Consider the following 23,233-nt stretch of genomic DNA (forward strand, 5'->3'; position numbering starts at 1 on the left):
TAGTTCACTCCCCACTTAAAAAATAAAAATAAAAAAACCCAGCTTTGTGAAGGTATAATTGACATACACCAAAGTATACATTTATAAAGTGTACAATTGGACAATGTTTGACATATGTGTATACTTGTGAAACCAGTGCCACAATCAAGATAATGAACATATTCTTCAAGGTTGAGCTGCAAGAGTCCTGTTTTACACTCCCATTTCACAATTATTTAATGCTTGTTCTATGCCAGGCATTGTGCTGGGTGAGAAAGAACCATATACAACCACTTCCCTGGGGGAACTGGTTACAGGACCAGTTGGGACATGAAGGAGGCAATTCTACTTGAGAGTGCTGGGGTAGCCAGAGGAGATAATGGTTTAGTAGCTCTAGGCAGATGGAGGTATTTATCAGGTGCTGTGGTCTAAAAGTTTAGGTACCCTCAAGATTCATATATTAAATCCTAAAGCCTGATATGATGCTATTAGGAGGTGGGACCTTTGGGAAGTTATTAGGTCATGAGGGTAGAGCCCTCATGGATGGGATTAATGTCTTTATAAAAGAGACCCCAGGCTGGGCGCAGTGGCTCACACCTGTAATCCCAGCACTTTGGGAGGCCAAGGCGGGCGGATCACAAGGTCAGGAAATGGAGACCATCCTGGCTAACATGGTGAAACCTTGTCTCTACTAAAAATACAAAAAACTAGCCAGGTGTGATGGCACGCACCTGTAGTCCCAGCTACTCAGGAAGCTGAGGCAGGAGAATTGTTTGAACCCAAGAGGCAGAGGTTGCAGTAAGCCAAGATCGCACCACTGCATTCCAACCTGGGCAACAGAGCAAGACTCCATCTAAAAACAAAAACAAACAAACAAAAAACCCAGAGAGATCTTTTGCCCCTTCCAACATGTGAGGTTACAGTGAAAAGATGGCCATCTATGAGGAATTGGATCCTCACCAGACACCAAATTGGCTGACAACTTGATCTTCGACTTCCCAGCCTCCAGAACTGTGAGAAATAACTTATGTTGTTTGTAAGCCACTGAGTCTGTGGTAGTTTGTAATACAGCTCAAACAGATTAAGAGACATTAGGTAGTTGAAGGAAACAGGCATTCCAAAATGGGAAAGCATGAGGGAAAGCAAGAGGGAAAGCATGAACAAAGGAACGGAGGCATGAAGAGATGGTATGTTGGCTGGGCACGATGGCTCATGTCTGTAATCTCAGCACTTTGGGAGGCCAAAGCAGGTGGATTGCTTAAGCTCATGAATTCGAGACCAGCCTGGTGACATGGCAAAACCTCGTCTCTACAAAAACACAGAAATTAGCCAGGTGTGGTGGCATGTGCCTGTAGTCCCAGCTACTCAGGAGGCTGAGATGGGAGGATGGTTTAAGCCTGGGAGGCAGTTTGCAATGAGCCAAGATCACACCACTGCACTCCAGGCTGTGCAACAGAGCCAGACCTTATCTCAAAAAAAAAAAAAATTAATTAAAAAGGTGGTATGTTTAGGAAACAGCAGGTATGGCCAAAGTGTTAGTGCACCGTGGGGAGGGGCATGAGACAAAGCCAGCACAATCAGCGGCAGTAACCGGATGTCTAGGAGTGCCATGCCACCAGGAGTCTGACTTTATTCTATGAGCTCTATTTCTCAGTGGACGACCCCTGAAAGCTTAAGCAAGGGAGTGTCACAATCAGATATGCATCGTAGAAAGTTCACTCTGACAGCCCTCCAAGATGGCAGGACAATTAGTAGAAAACCTTTGCAATGGTACCAGCAAGCAGAAACAAATGAATTATAGGTCATGTTGCACAACAATCAAAAAGAAATTTTTGAATGCAAATGCAAAAGCCATTTTCATAAACATTATACATATACATGTTTAGGAGATTATTTTTATTCAAACAATAGCAATGGAAGTCTTTGAAGAATGGCCCAGGAAGCCCAAAATTAGTATGGCTCAGGACCTTTGAGAAGTGACAGGAGTTGGCATGCTCCGGTTCAAAGCGGGATCAGGAAGGGGGAAAGGCCTCTTTAGAAATAAGGTTCCAATAGCCTTCTGCTAGTACTGAATCCAGAACCATATTTATATATAAAGGGGGTAATGTGCGGGTCAGAAATAAAGTCTGTGATGACAAATTACAGTGGCCAGCCAATTGTAAATTCTGCCTGCATTAACTCTGCTGCTGTTAACTGATTGGTTTATGGCTAATGTCTTTAGTGTGGGCATTAATAGCTCATAAGAGTATGTTTCTTGTATGTGATCCACCATTTAGCCATGAGAATACAAGAATAAACATAAGTGGTATCAGTGAGGATTTTTTGACGGCAAATAACAGGAAAAAACTATTCAAACTGGCCTGGTAGCAGAGGCAATTCCAGAGGCTTCAGGCATGGTTTGATCAACGTGCCAGGTCCATTTCTCTCTGGTTCTCTCAGCTCTTCTCCTCTGTGTGTGTCAGCTTTGTCCCCAGCAAAACAGAAGCAGTTCAAGACCTCACACCCTCAAGCCCACTTTCCAGAAGAAAGTTTCTCTTTCTCCAAACTTCCTACCAAAGTTTAGGCTTTATTCTAATTGTATCCACTTATGCCACATGTTCACTTTTAGGACAATTATTGTGGCAAGGAGGCATGGGATTTGACTGATTGGCTTGAGCCAACCAGGGCCAACCTCTGTAGCTGGGAGCAGGATCAGCCCCACCCAAAATGCTCGTCATCATGGGGTAGGAGTGGGATGTGCATGAAGGAAGCAAATGTCTACTATGCGGTAGAACGTTATCTTGGGTAATCCAATAACCCCTAATAAGAATAGCAAATATCAATCACTCCCATTTGCCATGTGTCACTTTTGCTATTTAAAATGAGACTAACTGCTGTGTGCATCATCAAAACCCCCAAACTCAGCTTGGGCAACATAGTGAGACCCTGTCTCTACCAAAAAAAAAAAAATTAGCTGGGCATGATAGCACACTCCTGTAGCCCCACCTACTCAGGAGGCTGATATGGGAGGATTGTTTGAACCCAGGAGTTTGAGGCTACAGTGAGCCATGTTCACACTACTGCACTCCAGCCTGGGTGACAGAGCGAGACCGTGTCTCAAAAAAAAAAAAAAGAAAAAGAAAAAAAAAAGCCCCAGACACAAGAAAGGACACCATCTAACAAAGGCACTTTATTGTATTACCATTCACAATTAACAGTCAAGAACAAATAATAATAACAAATAAAATAACTTTAAAGAGAACAAGGCATTAGAAATAAAAAACATTTGTAAAAGCTTGTGCTGGATGTGGTTGCCCCCATTTGTGTGTGTGGTTGTGTGTGTGTGTGGTTGTGTGTTGGTGGCCACAGCTGAGCCTCTGTCACCAGGGAAGGCTGAGGCCCCAGTGGCTCACCTCAGGAGCCTACACCCCGAGGCTGGACGGCTGGACTCCTGAGCACAAGCTCCCTCTCGCACCCTTCGCTGGACCGCATGTTTCCAATTTCAAACTGACCTAAGGCTCTTACTCCTGGGTTTTTTGTTTTTAAACCTTCTCCCAGCCAGTCTTCGGGAGGGCATGATTAGAGAAGTGCTCCTTTGCTGATGGAGGAGGGGACCTAAGGAAGAAGGTGGATCCCCGGTGCCTCCTCTCTAATTGATCCTCCCTGCCCAGTTTCCTTTGCCTGTCTTCCTTCTACCCGGTCATGTTTTTTACTCTCTGCCCCTTCTGCCTCGTAGCATTTCAAAAACTGTAGAGTGCACCCCATAGTGGACATTTTTAGTCCAGGCCTTCTAATTAGCATCAAAAATTTCCTGGATTCCCAGGCACGCCTCCTGAAAAAGCTGAGAGGTATGTCTCTTTCCAGTCTTCTTGGGTGAGGCTAGGTTGCAAGCTCTGGGCTGTTCAAAGGTTGCCAGAATCCCTCCATTGGAGGGATAGAAGCAGTATCCCTATTCTGACTTGTCAGAGAGTGAGCCTGTGACCCTTGAAAGATGGCGGGTATCTCTTCTCATCCCCTCGGACCTCCACAGTTGATGCGTATGTCTCCCAGGGGAATTAGGTCACTTAGCTCAAGAGCAATGTTTGCCCAGGAGCAAGCAATGCTGGGGAGCTTTCCTCTAGATTGGAAATGATTCTTGTTGCCCTACCAGGAAAAAAATTTCAAAAACAACCCTAACCATTGTCTCAGTACTTTGTACTGATTGAAGAAAACCACCTCTCTGATAAGCGCTAATAGCATCTACTACATTTAATGTCATAGACTCTTATTTAGCAAGCGAGCTGGATTCATTGCAAGCATTCACAACTTCCATTCAGAGAGGCTGGCAGATGTCAGATAGAAGAAAAACCCCGGAGGCCAGATCTTTACTGGTGCTCCCTTCTCCATCAGTCTTTCTAAACGCTCTAAATAATTATTATTATTTAGCTTGTACATTGGTTGGGGCCCATGGCGGGTTCCACATTCTTATGATTCTAGACAGAAACAGAGAGGGAGAGATAATACTCTTAGAAAACACTCCAACAGAAACATATGCGATTATTTAGATCTGTAAATTATTAACATTACTTTCATTAACATTATTTGTCTTCTTCAGCTTTATCCCATATTCTCCCTATCATTTCTCTCACGTCTCTTCCATTCCCCATCTCTTCCCCAGCTCCCTTTCTCCTCTTCCTTTACCATCTTCCTTCTTTCCATCTCAGTCTCCTGTCACTCTTCCTCCAAAAGTCTCTTACAGGCTTCCTCCTTTCAACATTTCATTCAATCACACTAAGCAGTGCCAGCTATGATTATCCAATACAAACCCAGTGGGTACAAGCTATTGTCCTTGAAAGTTCTCCCTAGAGAAATAAAGTATCGCCAGCCTAACTAGCCTTATCTCCTTTTTTAAAAAGCTATCTTTTATTATTATTATTTTTTGTAAAGATGGGGGCCTCATTATTTGCCCAGGCTGGTCTCGAACTCTTGGGCTCAAGCAATTCTCCTGCTTCAGGCTCCCAAAGTGCTAGGAGTATGGGATGAGCCAACAAGCTAAGCTCCATTTTATCTCTTTAGAAGTGGACTGATGCCCAGTTCAGTGGCTCATGCCTATAATCCCAGCACTTTGGGAGGACGAGGCGGGAGGATCACTTGAGCTTAGGAATTTGAGACCAACCTCTACAAAAAATACCAAAGTTAGCCAGGCATAGCAGCATGTGCCTGTAGTCCCAGGTACTTGGGAGGCTGAGGTAGGAGGATCACTTAAGCCCAGGAGGTTGAGGCTGCAGTGAGCCAAGATCGTACCACTGGACTCAAGTCTGGGTGACAGAGTGAGACTCTGTCTCAAAACAACAACAACAACAACAAATAGAACTTTATATATATATATATATATATATATATATATATATATATATATATATTGAGTTGCCTTGAGATCAAGTGGCAGGGAAAGAGAGCATTGCCTTTACACAGCCTGGTGAAAAGGATCCCACAGAACTATGTTTACATCCAATGTCCTTCCCTGGTCCTGGCTGAGGACCTAGGTCTTTAAACAGCCTGAGAAGTGTCATCATAATCTCTGGAGTCGTATTCGTGGAAGTTGGTAATCTAAAGGGACCTTAGGGGTATCTAAATTAAGCTGCCCTTTTTACAGATGAGAAAATCAAAGGCCAGGGAAATTAAGTGATGTGTCTGAAGTCACATAGATGCTCAGAGTTACAACAGCAGGGAACTTCCTTTTTGATCTCTCTCTCTCTTTCAATTAAGAAAAAGAAAAAGAAAGCCTGCAGGGCAGCCAAGGATTGAAGATCCAGCAACCAGGTCTCTGCTCTGCCCTGGTGCATTCACTCCCAAAAGCAGGAGAAAAAGCCCATTGACTCACCTAATAGTCAGGGCGGGGCATGTTGCTCTGGCTTGCATAGGGATTTTGCATCTGGCTGTCTCTGGAGGCCGCTATCCTGACCTTAGGAAAGATGCTCCCTTCTGCTCCAAGATTGGTGAAGCCTGTCGGCTGCAGTTTTAGATTTTGAAAGTCTTCGTCAATCAAGTTCTCTTCTTCAATATCCTTCTTTTTGTTATTTGATCTGTAATCAGTAAGAGGAATTAGGATTTGACAATGGCAGAAAGTTTCTTGAAGTAAATGTTAATGTTCTTTTAAAAAATATTTTTAAATTCTGAAATAATTTCACATTTATTTGTAAGTTACAAAATTCATATATTACAGTGTTCTCACACACTTATCACCCAGATTCCCCAATTATTAACATTTCTGAACCAATTAAGAATAAGTTGCATAACCAAAGAACACTAACAACAGTTTTTTTATGAAAGAATAAGTTGCAGACTTGATGCCCCACTAATAATGAAATAAAACACTTCATTATTTTATTCAGTGTAGGTTCCCTAAGTTTAAGGTCATGAGCTCTGTGTAGCTACAAAACCTGGACTTCAATGCTGATCCAACATAACCATCTAATTCCACTGGCCTCATTCATATTTTGCTCATAATATTAGAAAATAATTTGAGATACAGCATTTCATTCAAGCAAAGTCAACATCTAAGAATGGTGGGTAAAATGAGTAAAACAAGTTCAAAGACTTGAAAGGAGGCCAGGCTTGGTGGCTCACCTCTGTAATCCCAGCACTTTGGGAGGCGGTGGTGGGCAGATCACTTGAGGCCAGGAGTTCGAGACCAGCCTGGCTAACATGGTGAAACCTCGTCTCCATTAAAAATACAAAAATTAACCAGGCACAGTGGCACGTGCCTCTAGTCCCAGCTACTTGGGAAGCCGAGGCGGAAGAATCGCTTGAACCTGGGAGGTGGAGGTTGCAGTGAGCCAAGATCATGCCACTGCACTCCAGCCTGGGTGACAGACCAAGACTCTGTCTTAAAAAAAAAAAAAAAAAAAAAAAACAAGAACAAAATATTTTAGGAAACTAAAATCTGTTTATCCTCTCACATTGTGGTGGAAAACTACCTATTTTGCCAAAATATAAGATATGAACTAAATGTTAGAAAACAGTAGCTTTAAAAAATCAAAGTGGATCCCCACTTGGCACATTTAGAATGGGAAAGAGATCACAGCATTTGCCTCCCTATTAATGGGGGGACCTTTAGTCTATCTAAATATTTGTTGAATGAATGAACTCTACTGCCCCTTCCTTAAGAGAAGAGACCTTAAGGCACCAAGCTGAGAAATAGCCATGCAGAGATAACACGTGTGTGTGTGTGTGTGTGTGTGTGTGTGTGTGTGTGTGTGTGTGACAGGGTCTTGCTCTGTCACCCAGGCTGGAGTGCAGTGGGGCAATCTTGGCTCACCGCAACCTCTGCCTCCCAGTTCAAGGGATTCTCCTGCCTCAGCCTCCTGAGTAGCAGGATTACAGGGGTGCCACCACCATGCCCGGCTAACGAGATAACCTTTCTTAAAAAAAGTTAAAAAAAAAAAAACAACCCAGGGGGTTTAGTTGAGGTTGATTTTAGACCATTTGTAGCAGAGTCCTGGACAGGGAAGTGACCCAATGAAAATTGTATTTGACAACTTCAGTGGAGTTAAATACTATTACATTAACAAAGAATTTTTAGTGACATAAGGAAATGGTTGCTATGTCATCTTATGGTGTTAAACCAAAAAAAAAACCTCAATCCAAAATTTTAAAAACACAAAAGATATAAATAAATCTGGAAGGTTATATCTCAAAATGTTAGTTGCCTCAGCGTGGTGGGTTTTGTGAGTGATTTTTAAATTCCGCCCCTTTACCCACTTCTCTATTTTCTTCCGTGATCATGCTATTGCTTATATAATAAGAAGAAAATTAAGGTAAGGAAAAAAAGTCAGTGGTATTAGAAAGGCCTCTCCTTATCTCCCTTCTCTTGCCCAGGAAAGGATGAGTATGTTTGGAAACTAGAGAGTGTCATGCTGGTGGTGCTGTGCCGCAGGAAAAGGCCACTTCTGGCAGGTGTGGTGGCTCATGCCTGTAATCCCAGCACTTTGGGAGGCAGAGGTGGGAGGATGGCTTGAGTCTAGGAGTTCGAGACCAACATTGGCAACATAGTGAGACCCCCATCTCTCTACAAAAAAAAAATTTAAAAAGGACACTTTCATCCCATACCTTGCTGTGACGATCAATGCAATTATCATGCTGAGAATGACAATGCCAGCGATGGTGCCCACAATAGTGAGGATCAGCTGAAATTCTGAAAGGGAGGAAAAAATAAGAACAGTTTCCAACAAGCTGGCCCCCAGCTGTCTACTGCACAGGTTCGTGTATTCCCAGGGACTCCTAGCTGTGAAGATGATCAGGTTCTGGTCTCCAACCCTCCAGGCCAGGTTGGGTAGTTGGCCTATTTCCTTTAGCATTCCCTCCTCATACTTCCTAAACTGTGTCTTCAGGACTCAATTGGAAAGGGCAGCCTTGCCAGACAAAAGACTGTAAATACAAAGGATGGTGGCAGGGTCTTCCTGGACTTTGTGGGGAGTGGAGTATCAACTGAGGGCCACACCTCCCTCCTTACCTCTGCTGCCTTTGCCTGCCCTCCATACCTCACCTTACTGATAAGCTAAGGAAACTAGGTTGGAGTTAAATGTCACTGCTAGAGGAGCCAGCTAATGGCTCGATAATAACATCAATGAGGGAAGAGTCTAGACATTCATTATCACTCATTCTCCTCTCCTATCTCTGCCTTGGTTGGCACTATTGACACTTCACTGTGGCTATGAGACACAATGTAACAGACACACCAGATTGCAAACACTTCCTGTGAAAAAAATGTGAGATAATTGGTTTATCTTTTTTTATTGATTCCATGTTGAAATGATATTTTGGATATATGCGTTAAATAAAATATGTTCTTAAAATCAACCTCATCTGTTTCTTTTTACTTTCTAACAATTTACTTGAAATTTCTAAAATTTCAAATGAAATGTGTAGCTCATAATATTTCTGTTGCACAACACTGCTCTAGACCTCTGTCTCTTTCTGCTATACGGCTTCCACAAATGCCACCTTTAATGTGGATTCATGGGGCCATAGACTAGCAAATTTGGGAAAGACCTCAAAGTTTGTCTGGTCCAAACTTCTCATTTTATAGGTGCGGAAATTGAAAGCCCTGAAGAAAGACTTAGCAAATTATTCCTTGCAATAAAATACAGTAGAAATGGAGAATGTCACTCATCGCTATCTTCATGGCTGGCAGGAAGGCTGACAGTAATATTTCCTTCATCTTGGAAAACTGATCTCTAGTTCATTATGTAAATTTTAGAATATAAAATAGTGAAAATTTAAAGTTAGTATTGTCTTAATCTGGTGGGGGTGGGGCATGGGAGGGTACAGAATTTGAATTTGCAGCAAAATATCCCAAACCAGTAAATAGCTCTGAGACAAAAGGATTTGAGTATTTAAATGTCTGGTTTCTAGGTCTGCTCTTCTACAACCACCAGAATTTTTGGAATGTACTGGTCTTTTATCTCTAGTAGCAGCAGATAACGCATATGTTAGCTAATGTAGGAAATCAATATAATGCTAAGACTCCCTTCTCTGGTCTCAAGCAAGTCCAGAGGTGCCAGCCCACTCCTGGTGCTGAGTTCTGTTATTTTCTATGGCAGAGGGGCTGCTGTTCATAACCTAAGGGTGGGCATGGCATGGCAGGACCCAGAAGGCAAACTGGAGGCAGATGGTCTCTCTCTTTATGAAAGAGGACAGAGACTTTGAGGGACTGGGCAGGATGTTGAATGGGGTCACTATTGATTTCTCAGATGTTTAATAACTTGTTTATAATAGCAAGGCTTTCATACTCACTGTCCTTACAGTCGAGTCCGCTGTAGCCAAATGCACACCTGAAATACAGTGACCGATAGGAAACAGTGTTAAAGAGCCCCTGTGGGGAGCATGTCAGAGTTCCCACCCCAATCTCCACCTCTTCCTTTCCATCTTCCTTTTATTCTGTCCTCCCTTGCTTTTTCCTCTTTCTTTTGCCTTCCTTACACTCTCATTCTTCCAGGAGACCACCTTCCCTGGGGTTCTGGAAGGGTGAGGGGGATACACAATCCCATGCAGGCTCATTTGCTACTGACTGAACACTCCACCCTCCAGGCTTCAGGAAGATTCTCCAGTTCAGGCAAAGCTGAACCCAAGAGGTATGGAGGGTAGTGGGACCCTCTTAGGCTGTGACGCCACATGGCTCTGCCACTTATTTGCTGCCCTGTGAGCTGGAGGATGTTATTTACATTCAGTTTCAGTTTCCTCACCTGAAAATGGGAAATTAAGACATTCCTGACGGTGTTGCTGTGCGATAGGTATTACCTAGTGTGTTTCCTGGAGCATAGAGAATGCTCAAAAACTATTGATGATGCTGGGTTCGGTGGCTCACGCCTGTAATCCCAGCACTTTGGGAGGCCGAAGCAGGTGGATCACGAGGTCAGGAGTTCAAGACCAGCCTGGCCAAGATGGTGAAACCCCGTCTCCACTAAAAATACAAAAATTAGCTGGACACGGTGTCAGGCACCTGTAATCCCAGCTACTCGGGAGGCTGAGGCAGGAGAATCACTTGAACCTGGGGGGTGGAGGTTGCAGTGAGCCGAGATTGCACCATTGCACTGTAGCCTGGGGGACAGAGTGAGACTCTATCTCAAAAAAAAAAAAAAAAAAAAAACCATTAACGATAACGATGATGAAGATGCTCTGTCTCTACCAACCTATGCGAGCTTACCAACTTCCTGACTCAACACCTATATACGTGTTGTAAGGTCTCTCTTCTTTGCCTAGCTCCAGCTGTGGCAAGACAAAAACAAAGTGATTTTTCTTACTTTTGGCAGTTCTGATTGGCATCTTCCTCATAGCCCGGCATACATGCACACTCAGGGGCCCCACCGTTCTTCTTTATTAAGCATTGCTTGTGCTCTGCGTTGCAGGCCTCAGGACACTTGAGACTGGAAGCTTCAAAACAGAATGATTTCTGGGTAATTTTCAGAAACAATCTCTTTAACCCCAAAGTCACATGTGACAACATGACAGTGTTTTTCACATTGCTTTTTCTAGGTAAAATGAGATGCTTATTGACTCCACACATGATGTGCCCCCTGTGAAGCTAGATATGGGCTAGCAAAGGTCTCAGCCATGGTCCATATGACTAAAGTCAGATGTCACATCACTCGGACTCTGAAATGCATGTGGAAACTTAAGCAGTGAATTTTGTATGTTGCAAAAGAAGAGAAAGTTATGTTGTGAAGAACATTTAGAAGCAGGTGAAATACTTACCAACGCAGAAAGGGCTCTGTGGGCTAGGCCTTTGCAGGTCAGATTTGCAATCGCATGCTAAACCATCGAGGCAGTCATCCGCAGTCTGATTACAGCCATAATAATCACAACGAGAGGTCGCTGAGAAGCACAAATAATTTAAAAATATATTCATCATGACAATATGGATAAGGTAATTTGTGAAAATTACCCCACCCCATTGCTGTTATACTTTGCCTTTTAATAAGTTTTGGGGCCAGGTGCAGTGGCTCACAACTGTAATCCTAGCACTTTAGAAGACCAAGGCAGGAGTATCGTTTGAGTCTAGGAGTTCAAGACCAGCCTGGGCAACACAGTGAAAAAAATTAAAAGTTAGCAAGCTCCTGTAGTCCCAGCTACTCAGGAGGCTGGAGTGGGAGGATCACTTGAGCCCAGAAGTTCAAGGTTACAGTGAGCCATGATCATGCCACTGCACTCCAACTTGAGCAAGAGTGAGACCTTGTCTCAAAATATAAATAAAAATAAATAAAGAAATATAAATGGGTTGGAAGGCATTAGGGTTAAAAGATGAGTCTGGGCTGCCCATGGTGGCTCATGTCTGTAATCTCAGCACTTTGGGAGGCCGAGGCTGGTGGATCACAAGGTCAGGAGTTTGAGACCAGCCTGACCAACATGGTGAAACCCCGTCTCTGCTAAAAATACAAAAATTAGCTGGGTGTGGTGGCATGTGCCTGTAATCCCAGCTACTCAGGAGGCCGAGGCAGGATAATTGCTTGAACCTAGGAGGCAGAGGTTGCAGTGAGCCAAGATCGTGCCATTGCACTCCAGCTTTGGGTGACAGAGCAAGACTCTGTCTCGGGAAGAAAAAAAAAAAAAGATGAGTCTGAGTATGGATTGGGGGAGAGAATAGGAGTAGGTAGAGTCATATGGCTCCTCTCTACTAAACATCCCAAACTGTAATTGAGCCTCCTTCATCACCTGCCACATGAAAATGCCTCTGATTAAAAGCCTAGAGCAAGAGATTCTACAATTTTGGGCAAAGAAAACAATTTATCTTTGCCACTTAAGCCAGAGAACAGGAAAAAGTGTTTTCTGGCCAGGTATGGTGGCTCACACCTGTAATCCCAGCACCTTGGGAGGCCAAGGCGGGCAGATCACCTGAGGTCAGGAGTTTGAGACCAGCCCGGCCAAAATGGTGAAAACTGTCTCTACTGAAAATACAAAAATTAGCCAGGTATGGTGGCACACGCCTATAATCCCAGCTACTCAAGAAGCTGAGGCAGGAGAATCGCTTGAACCCGGGAGTTGGAGGTTGTGGTGAGCCAAGATAATCCCACTGCACTCCAGCCTGGGCAACAGTGTGAGACCCTGTCAAACAAATGAACAAACAAAAAAGCAAACATTTAAGAGATGAAAAAAGGAGTCTCAGAAGGAGCAAAAAGAAGGATGAGGGAGGCACGAAGGTGATTAGGAGAATGGTGGATGCGGGCCCAGGAAGAAGGGAACATCTAGAAGGGAAGGATACTAGTGTCAAATGCTATAGAAAAGTCAAATAAGTTGTGGCTCAACAGAGGATTCCGGATTTGGCAACCAGGACTGAGAACCAGCTGCAAACACCTCTTCCCGGGACTGGCCCCAAAGGGTCACCTCTGGGGTGAGGAACTTCTGATGACTGTTGTGGTGGGTTGACTGCAGTCATGACATCAATTTACTCACACCTTTCTGTACCCTTTTGGCAGGGCCCTTTCACACTGTGCTTGGTCATGTGAATTGCTTTAGCCAACTGGACAGTTGTAACTGTGATGTGAGCAGAGACTTGAGAAATATTTGTGCATTGAATCTTACCCTCTTGCTGCTCTTGAAATCCTTTGGATGGGTCTGCTGAGGATAAGAGACCACGTGGAGTAGAGACAAACCATTTAGCTGACCCAGCAGCTAATGGCAGATGCTTAAGTGAGCCCAGCAGAGATCGATTAAGCCTGGCCCAGATCAGCACACTATCCACTTGAAGCCCAGCCCAAATTCAGACCCATAGAATTCTAGGGTTGCAATAAATAAATGGTGGTTGTTTTTGGCCACTACCGTTGTAACACAGCAAACGCAAATTGCTACAGCTACATGGTGGGTTCATGTGTCAGTCTAAAGGGGAAAATAGTACAGGTAATGCTGGGTCTTGCTCTATTGCTCAGGCTGGAGTGTGGTGTCGTGATCTCAGCTCACTGCAGGCTCAACCTCCTGGGCTTATGCAATCCTCCCACCTCAGCCTCCCAAGTAGCTGAGACCACAGACCTACACCACCACACCTGGCTAATTTTTTGTAGAGATGGAATTTTGCCATGTTGCCCAGGCTGGTCTCAAACTCCTGGGCTCAAGCAATCCACCCGTCTCGGCCTTCCAAAGTGTTGGGATTACAGGCGTGAGCCACCACACCCAGCCATAGGTAAAATTTCCTGTAATAATTTGGAAAGCTTTAACTTGATATAAAGCCCTGTTGTTTCTCCTTTTTCTTTCCCTGCCCAGCAGTGGTTTGTCTGGTCATTTATACCTTCCTAGAGAGGAACACACTGGTCAGTTTGATGACTTGGGAGATGGTTGGAAAGAAGCAGAAGGCAAGCGAACAAGAAAAGGGAAGAAGAATTGGTTAAAAAGAAATTTAGAGACAGTTGTCAGTTCAATGACGCAGTTCTTGTGTCCTTTTCACATATAATGAAAAGATTTACAAAAAAGGTAGGTAGGTCTTCAGGTAAACTTTGAATAAAATTATACAATACTTACAATTATAGTTTAGAATGTTGCTTGAGTTATTTCCAGTTGCTTTATTAATTTTAGTAGTCACAGTCTTCTCATCGTCACTTGTGGTTTCTGTCAAAATTGTTACTATTGTTACATTAACAACCTTGTCATCAGCACGCATTTCAGATCTTGGTGACCGAGGTGTGCTAAAAATGAGATGAATCTGTCACTTAATGAATTGAACTGAAGAATCAACAAATAAGTCTTCTAATCTCCCAGACTCCTGAATCTCCCGGCCCTAGTCCTGACCCACTGTCCTGTCCCTACGATTGGGACCCACACATGGAGGCCGACAGCTGCAAAAAGATGGCAATGTACAGGCTTGAAGGTCTCTATTTGATGTGTATTCAGAGGAAACCTATGGTGAAAACAATGTTCTGTTGGAGAAAACTTAAGAAAATTGTGGATAATCATTTTTGGAAAAATTGTGAATCATCATTTTAAGGATCTAGGAGCCTAGAGCTAATCAGAATTAGAACAAGTAACACCTGAAATGGGAAATTGTCACTTTCTGTAGGACAGCAAGAGTAGGTCTCGCTGAGCTGTTAAATCTCAGACTGGTTCTTTGAGAGAGACAGAGGGGCGCGTGTCCCTCCCTCTGCATGGAGAAAGCAGTAACCAGCCACAGAGAGCCTGGATCACTCCCAGAAAGGACCAGGAAGTCAGCAGGCAGTTTCAAAGTGGGAACATGATTGGGCCTGGACACACATGACCCAGAGGAGAACTGAAACAAAGAGGGCCAGGGCTGCGGGAAACATGAGCAAATCCTACCAGCAAGATCAAGTGCCTGCCATGAGCAAGACATTGTCACTGTCTCTCTCTCTAATCAGCACTGCAGTTTGGAGCCCTAAGCACAGCTGTGCCAAGTTTAATTATTTCATTCTCCAAAATGAATCAAGTGATACAATCACTGAGACAGGGGGAAAAAGGACTTTTAAAAACGTATTCACTATCTGATTTGTCGCTCTGTGCTTTTAAGCCTCAGGATATATTTTTGTTGTCTAAATGTTTTTTTCTATACTCCTTTTTGACTTTTTTTTTTTTTTCTTTGAGACAGGGTCTTGCTCTGTCACCAGGCTGGAGTGTGGTAGTGAGATCACGTCTTACTGCAGCCTCGACCTCCTGGGCTCAGCTTATCCTGCCGCCTCAGTCTCCCAAGCAGCTGGGACCACAGGCACACGCCACCATGCCCAGCTAAAATTTCATTTTGACTTTCGAATAAATGCAGAAGGCTGAAAATATAGCCAACCTATTTAAGCAATGTTTGCAGCCACCTTGGGTCCTCAGAACAATCAAGAAAAATCCAAAACATGAACCAAATTCCATTTTTAGGCACAATCATCTCAAAAGGGAGTCCAAAAAATGAAATGGGCTTCAGCATTGTAATTTAATATTTTCTACCATAATTCATTCATGATGGGATTTGGTGGCGGGGCGGGGGGGGTGCGGGGAGTGGCAGTGGAATGTAATAGGGCAGTGAGAAAGGTGTACTTGATAAAAATTATTCTATATTGGTTGAAATATATGGCATAGCTTTGCACTGGGGCTAGGAAAGCAAATGCCATCCATAATATATTCATTAAAAGAACCTGCTCGTTTATACTCTAATTCAGGAGAGGCAAGACCTTACACCTGTGAAACGGTTAAAGGGAATATTGGAGCCACTGCACACCTGAGTATAAATGACGAGGGCACTAGGCTTGGAGTTAAGGCAGGAGGTCCAGACCCTTGTGGCCCAAGACCAGTCAGCTTCTCCAGGCCTGAGTTTCTTCCTCTGTCCAAAGAGAGGTTTTAAAGAGAGAAATTCTGAGGATCCTTCCAATTCCAACATTTGTATAGTAGGAAAGAGCTTGGGGAGTCAGAGGGGAGAGACAATTTTGGGCTGAAAGAGCTTGGGGAGTCAGAGGGGAGAGATAATTTTGGGCTAAAAGAGCTTGGGGAGTCAGAGTGGAGAGACAATTTTGGGCTGGAACCTAAGAAATGCCTTTCTAGGTGAGCCCCAGGTGCATTTGCCCTGCAATGGCCCCTGAGGTGGGGGAAGTAGTTCCCTCCATGCCTCTGAGCTCACAGGTGAAGGTTTGCCTCCAAACACGCTTGGCTCCCTTCTAGTAACTCCTTAAGAATCAAAGGAGTGCCACAGTTTTGGGGATCCCCCAAATGATCTTGTGGGACCAGCTCTCCATCACACTGCAGGGTCCCATATTCTAGAAAGGAAACAGATGATGTCGAAATCAACTACGTGCCAGGCACTGCATACAGGGAATCTTCCAAATGTTATCTCAGTTACTCCTCACAAGGCTCCGGGGAAGTTGATCAGATTATCCCAATTATACAGACGCAGTGACAACGGTTCCGAGAGGTTAGAACACCTGGCTGGTCACTCAGGTACGAAGTGCCAAGGCCAGGATTCAAGTACAGGCTTAGCTAACTCCATTCCAATTTCACCGTTCCTGTTTGTATCCAGTCATCCGCTACACATGAACTGGCTGTTGTCCACTAAACCAAACCTAATTCCCAGAAACAATTCACAGCCCTCCAGCAGCTGTCCGCTGCACACCTCCAGCTTCAGAGCCACTGCGTTTGGGCCCAGCCTGTCTGCTTGCTGCCAGCTTCCCACCATGCAAACTGTGCCTCTTCACTGCCAACCAGACTTGCCCCTCATTCAAGACCAAGCTAGAAATCTATCACTTTTAAAATACCTCTCTGAAATTCTATACACATACTCTCTCTCTCTCTCTCTTATGCACAAAAGATTTTTAAAAGTTTTTTTTTAGGCTGGGAGTGGTGGCTCACGCCTGTAATCACAGCACTTTGGGAGGCCAAGGAGGGTGGCTCACGAGGTCAGGAGTTCGAGACCAGCCTGGCCAACATGGTGAAACCCCATCTCTACTAAAAATACAAAAATTAGGCTGGGCGTGGTGGCGCACACCTGTAATCCCAGTTACTTGGGAGGTGAGGAAAGAGAATCGCTTGAACCTGGGAGGTGGAGGTTGCAGTGAGCTGAGACCACACCAATGCACTCCAGCCTGCATGACGGGAGTGAGATTCCATCTCAAAAAAAAAAAAAAAAAAAAAAAAAGATTTTTTTTTTTTTTTTTTTTGTAGAGATGTAGCATCATTATGTTGCTCAGGCTGCTCTTGAACTCCTGGCCTCAAGTGATCCTCCCATTTCAGTCTTCCAAAGTGCTAGGATTACAGATGTGAGCCACCATGCCTGGCCTCCACAAAGGATTTGATATGGCTTATAAGGATGAATACAATAGTAAGACTTAAGATGTAAATAGTGCATTGCTACCCGAGGGCTGCTTTTCCTACCTAACTTCATCGGTCTTAGAGCATTCTTTCCTCAGCCTAAGTATGTGTGTATTAATGTGCTCCAGAGGAGGAGCACATTAGCAATTGCTAATTTCTTGACAATCTTCTGCCTCTTTGTTTCCCTAAATAGCACCCAGCACTTGCCATTATATATTGAAGTGCTCAGTAAGTGCTTGTTCTCACTGCAGAAAGCTCACCACTGACCCTTCTGTAGCCAGGTGTGTGATTTGGGTGTTCTTGTCCCCCTCACTCTTGCCATATGAGGGAAGAGATGATCACGGGCCACTCGGTCTCCGCCTGGCCCGCTGGAATGCACATTTCAGAGATTGACTAGCTATGGTTTGCAGCCATGGGATCAAGACAAACAAAGAGATCCCGATGATGTCCTGGACCATGTGCACAAGTTGTTGCATAGCCAATCACAGGCAGAATCTTGCCTTCCCCAGGCCATGCCCTGCCCAGAGTTGGGGTGACATCGGAGGCAGGGCCAAGGCACACAGTCCCCTTTGCTGTGCTCAGACTGAGACTGACCCTCTCCTCTTGTGACTTGCCACAGAGGGCCTTAATGTTACATGCAGACCTCAAGACAAGCTTGGAAGTTAGACAGACACACATCTGCCTCCAAAGTAGTCCATAACAAACTTACCTTACAGTAAGAATTACAGTCTGTCCATAAACAGATGTGCCAAATACATCTTTAAACTGTGGAGGAGAACAGATTTAATAACAAGTAAAAAACAATTTTTTTTCACATTTTCTACAAATCAAATGGGGCAGAAAAAAATAATGCTCTATCTAGCCTTTAACAGGATCTAACTAGGTAGAAAATGGACCCTGGGAGACTTCTTAGGGCCTGAGCTGGGACTGCCCCCACAAAGGCTGCTAAGAGGACCTTGAAGAAAGTCAGTTGTCTCTATTTTCCTAACTCTACTCTAATGGTTGCAAGGGAGTTCTGGTGCATCCCTTCTGGATTACAAATCTCCCAGAAACTATAAGAATGCTTCATCCCCTCACTGGTTCCCCCAGGAACATCAAACCCTGACTGAGATCAAGTCTCTAATCTGATCTTTGAAGACTGGGGCATAAGGCCTGTAACTGGAGGGGGCTTTTGTGACACTCACACTCAAAGTCAAGTTTGGGGAAAGTTGTGACCATTGCTCAGTAAAGCCACATGAAGTTCTTCAGGGGTTCCCTGGAAGTAGGACCACATTGATGTTGCTATCTTCAATGTACTGAAAACATCCATGCTGGCACATTTGAAAGCAGATCCGAGATGAGAAGGCAAGTCACTGCCAGCTGGCCCACAGGGCAGAGGTGACATGGCAAAGGGGCAGAGCAAACTCTGTGACACAGCAGCCATAGATTCTATCCTAGCATTGTCATGTACTGGCTGGCTGTGCAGTCAGAAGCATTAGCTCTCTTTGCACCATCTGTAAAATCATTTCCATGATATATTTTTTACATGTTACCAGTTCTAATAGTGATATAATTTCAAATTGAGAGACATTGTCATGGAATAAGACTTCAGCTTTAAAAAAAATGTCTCTCCATCTCTACTTTTTATTTTTTTTTTCTCCAGGCAGAGGCTCACTCTGTTGCCCGGGCTGGAGTGCAGTGGCATGATCTTGGGTCACTGCAACCTCCACCTCCTGGGTTCAAGCGATTCTCCTGCCTCAGCCTCCTGAGTAGCTGGGATTACAGGCACGTGCCACCACGCCTGGCTAAATTTTTGTATTTTTAGTAGAGATGGGGTGTCACCATGTTGGCTAGGCTGGTTTCAAACTCCTGATCTCAAGTAATCCGCCCGCCTTATCCTCCCAAAGTGCTAGGATTACGGACGTGAGCCACCATTCCCAGCCTCCACCTCGACTTCTAAGACATATTTAAGGCTAATATTTTTTCCTTTAAAACTGAACTTTGAGCTATATTGGCTGGACATGCTCTGAGAGTCCTTCCAGGGCTAACATCTGTGGCTGCAGAATGGAAAGACCCTTTCCTTTCATGCTTGCTCACATGTGTGCACTCACTCACAATAATCTAAACGATGAGAAACTATTGTTCATGCCAACATTTTTGAAAATGGGAAAAAATAAGTAACAGATATTCAGATGTAATTCTTCTTCTAGACATTTTTTTTAAAAGCCAGACCAGTATGAAAATTTATGCAAATTTGAATATAAAAAAGAAAAACAACATCTTTAAATTTTTTCTCTTTCATTCTGTGGAAATAATTTATTTTAAAACTTCGTGATATTTATCTGTCCATTTACAACTGGGTTAATAGCTCATAAAACAATGGGTATGGTATGGCTGGAGCCAGCTTGTGCATGTCCTCTGCCATGCCAGGCCAGGTGCCACGCCTCCAGGTGCAAGACTATGGGGTGGTCCAAGGGCCCCAGGGGAGAGGCCTGGGCAATGAAGAAGTGGTGGCACTGGTGGAGGCGCTCAGGACAGCTTCCATTTACCGACCAGTAAATGTACATTTCACTGTTTGAACAACTGGTACAATGGTACCAGCGTGAACCACCTGAAGACCAGCTCTACACTCTGCAACTCAGTGTTAGAACAAAGAATGCTTTACAGAAAGGAAAGTTGGAAAATACTTACGAAGCTAGTAATTTCTCTATGCAAGTCTTGATAGGCCATGGAATGTTTCTCTTCTGGGTCAAATGTTTCTGATACTTTCACTAAAATCGTCCCAGGGAATACCTTTCCTGAAAGTTAAGCAGAATCTTTCTGTACTACTTAATGAAAAGAGGGTCATTTCCATTTTGTTTTAAAACATAGATTATTTTTTAGAATTCCCAACATTGTATAATGACACAACAGGAAATCTGGAAATATTTTAAAAGTTACCCATAATCCCGCCCAACCTAGCACAACCATTTTCATTTTGGTATATTTCTTTCCATTTACAGTTTACATTGTTGTAATTCCAAGTTCATGCCATATTTCTTTTTTTCTTATTATATAATAGGTATTTTCCAAATCATTGCCTAGTCTTTTTTTTTTTTTTTTTTTTTTTTTTTGAGAGAGAGAGAGACAGACAGGGTCTTGCTCTATCACCCAGGCTGGAGTGCAGTGGCACAACTGGCTCACTGCAGGCTTGAACTCCTGGGTTCAAGGGATCCTCCTGCCTCAGCCTCCTGACTAGCTGAGACTACAGGTATATGCCACCACAGCCAGGCAATTTTTTAACTTTTGTAGAAATGGGGGTCTCAGTATGTTGGCTAGGCTAGTCTCAAATTCCTGGCCTCAAGTGATCCTCCTGCCTTGGCCTCCCAAAGTGCTGGGATTACAAGTGTGAGCTCCTATGCCTGGTCTCATAACCATCATTTTTAAAGGTTGCATAATATTCTGTGAAGTACATGTCCCCTTCCTTGATGTAATCATTTTTTGTTATTGGACTTAGTGCTTTTAATTATTTAAAAGGAAAAGAAAATGTTGCAATGAACATCTTCACACACAAACTGTTCTTCTGTATTTGGGGTCACTTACTTACAGTAAATCCCCAGGAGTGAGATTATTAGTGCTAAAAATATGAGCATTTGGGGGGCTTTTGGTATATGCCTAACCCCAGTGGGCAATACAATGCATTCATTTCTTATAGAATTGGCTGCTCTGGAAAATGAAGATATTTCTCATTCATAAAACAGAAAAAAAAAATAGAACTCAGACAGTCAGCCCTCAGACCTTCATTGCACCCTGGTGATCTAATCAAAACATCATTATGCCACAGGTGTATAAATGTACTCCTGAAATCCATTTTTAGAGCTGAAGGGCTCTTATGTCTCTAAGAGGGGATCTGATGTTATGGAGCAAACAAATCTTGTGACACAGAACTGAAGATCAGGCTCCCAGGGTTGCTGGACTGTGTGGTCTTTGATAGATCACCCTGTTCTGCCTCAGTGTCCCAAGGTAACAGCACTTTTCTCTATTTTGCTGGCATTTGTTGCCTCCGCATTTTCTTTATCTCTCATATTTTGGAATCTCCTTTTGCCATCATTTTGCGTTTTTGATTCTACTTTTGGTGTGACATACAGAGTTCAGCCATGGCTCATCCCTTGTAACTCACCTTTCTTACATGTAGAAGAGTTGTAGTAGTACCCTTCCAAACACAGGCAAAAATGTGTATTATTCAGCTCAACACATAACGAATTATCTGCACAGGGATCATCTTGGCAAGGACTGCTGGGAACTTAGATGGAGTAGAAAGAGATTAGAAATCCAGAGAAATGACAATAAATAACAACTGGAAACGTATTTTTCCATCTTCATGCCTCCCTCCTGGGCTCTTTCCATTCCTTGGTTGTGTTACTCCACAGCACACTTTTGGAAGAGTTAAAAACAAATATTTGCTTGCTTAGGTCTCTAGAGAGTTTGTTTCTGAAATTCTAGAGCCAAGTATAATACTTGTCAATAGTAAAGATCGGAGATTAGTGGACAAGTGCTTGCCCAGAGAAAGAGAGATCGCAGTCTTCTGACTCCAAGGAGTCAGGAATCTTCAGATCTCAAAGTCCCTCCAAGATCTTGAAGCACAGTCCTCTAACACTAGGTGGGACTCCCCAAAACATTCTAGATAAAACGTCTTATTTTTAGAAAGGTATGAATAATTGTCGTATAGGAAGGAACAGCCAAGAAGCTCCAAAAAGAAACTAGATGTCATATTCTGGTCGGCATACCTAGGAGACATAGTCATAAAAACAGGAATGGGATAGTAAAGGAGAGAATGTGGATTAACTCAGTGAAAATTCTAAGAGGCCACGATAAGACACTCCAGCCTCTGGCTTTCTAAGTGGATCACTTGAATAAATGGTGAAAATAACACTGCAATGGGTTCTACACTGTGGGCCAAGACTCCCAGGCCAGGCAGGGTGCAGCATCTTTCTTTCTCTGGGGAACTGATGAGATCTGAGGAGGAGAGTTAGCTCAGTGGTCCAGTGGTGTGATCTGGGCTACCAGTTTTCTTCACTTCTGTCAAGTGGAATGATTCTGAGCTGTGATGTCTGAATAGCTTATGTGTTTGATAACCTTCAGAGCTGTCTTGAGAGTCTTACAAACCTATATGTAGAAACCACTGATTTCTTTAAAAGCTGTGTGTAAGGTACGATGTGTATAACATGCTCTCTTTTGTGAATAAAAGAAGGGGAGGATTATACACAAGCAAATATTTGCTTATATTTGCATAGGTAATTTCAGGAGGGAGATACAATGAACTGGGCACAGAAGTTGCCTCTGGGGAAGGAAACTGGGGGTCTGGGTCCTAGAAGTTCAGGATGAGAGGGAGATTTATTTTTTATTGTACATGATTTTGCCCTGTTTGAGCTGTTTTTTCCATAATCATAGGCCTAATTTACTTTTATTAAAAAATAAAAAGTAAAATAGTGCTGGTGAGAATATGGGGCAATGGGAACTCTCATTCATTGTTTGGTGGGAATGCAAAATGACACAGCCACTTTGAGAGGAAAGTTTGGTGGTTTCTTACAAAAATAAACATACTCTTATGAGAAGATCTGAGAGTCACCCTCCTTGGTGATTTAACCAAAGGTGTGGAAAATTTATGTCCACACAAAAACCTGCACATCCATGTTAATATCAGCTTTGTTCATGAGTGCCACAACTTGGAAGCAACCAAGATACCACTCAGTAGGTGAATGGATAAACAAACTGGTACATCTAGACAATGGAATATTATTCAGCACTAAAAAATGAGCTATCAAGCCATGAAAAGACATGGAGGAAACGCATACTACTATGTAAAAGAAGCCAATCTCGAAAGGCTACATAATGTATGATTCCAAATATATGACATTCTGGAAAAGGCAAAACTATGGAGACAGTAAAAAGATCTGTGGTTGCCAGGAGTTAGAGGGGAGGATGAAAAGTGCAAAGGTTACTTAGGGTTGTGATCCTATAATAGTGGATGCATGCCATTATACATTTATTTGTCCAA

The 23,233-nt window shown here is 43.4% G+C and overlaps 1 protein-coding gene across 1 annotated transcript in view; it reads right to left on the reverse strand.

Moving 5' to 3' along the window:
• Positions 1 to 3,135: 3,135 nt before the first annotated feature.
• The window catches only part of MUC13 (mucin 13, cell surface associated), a 29,331-nt gene continuing 9,233 nt past the window's right edge, over positions 3,136 to 23,233 (reverse strand). Inside the window, exons 3-12 of the mRNA XM_003275550.4 lie at positions 21,356 to 21,478; positions 19,888 to 19,994; positions 17,927 to 17,982; positions 13,948 to 14,111; positions 11,194 to 11,313; positions 10,743 to 10,872; positions 9,736 to 9,773; positions 8,050 to 8,134; positions 5,822 to 6,023; positions 3,136 to 4,430 (exon numbers count right to left, since the gene is read on the reverse strand). Of these exons, the coding sequence (XP_003275598.1) occupies positions 5,822 to 6,023; positions 8,050 to 8,134; positions 9,736 to 9,773; positions 10,743 to 10,872; positions 11,194 to 11,313; positions 13,948 to 14,111; positions 17,927 to 17,982; positions 19,888 to 19,994; positions 21,356 to 21,478 (1,025 nt within the window). The 3' untranslated portion in view covers positions 3,136 to 4,430. The remainder of the gene's footprint in view (positions 4,431 to 5,821; positions 6,024 to 8,049; positions 8,135 to 9,735; positions 9,774 to 10,742; positions 10,873 to 11,193; positions 11,314 to 13,947; positions 14,112 to 17,926; positions 17,983 to 19,887; positions 19,995 to 21,355; positions 21,479 to 23,233) is intronic.

The sequence above is a fragment of the Nomascus leucogenys genome, chromosome 21 (assembly GCF_006542625.1).
Source record: "Nomascus leucogenys isolate Asia chromosome 21, Asia_NLE_v1, whole genome shotgun sequence".
Taxonomy (NCBI): Eukaryota; Metazoa; Chordata; class Mammalia; order Primates; family Hylobatidae; genus Nomascus; species Nomascus leucogenys.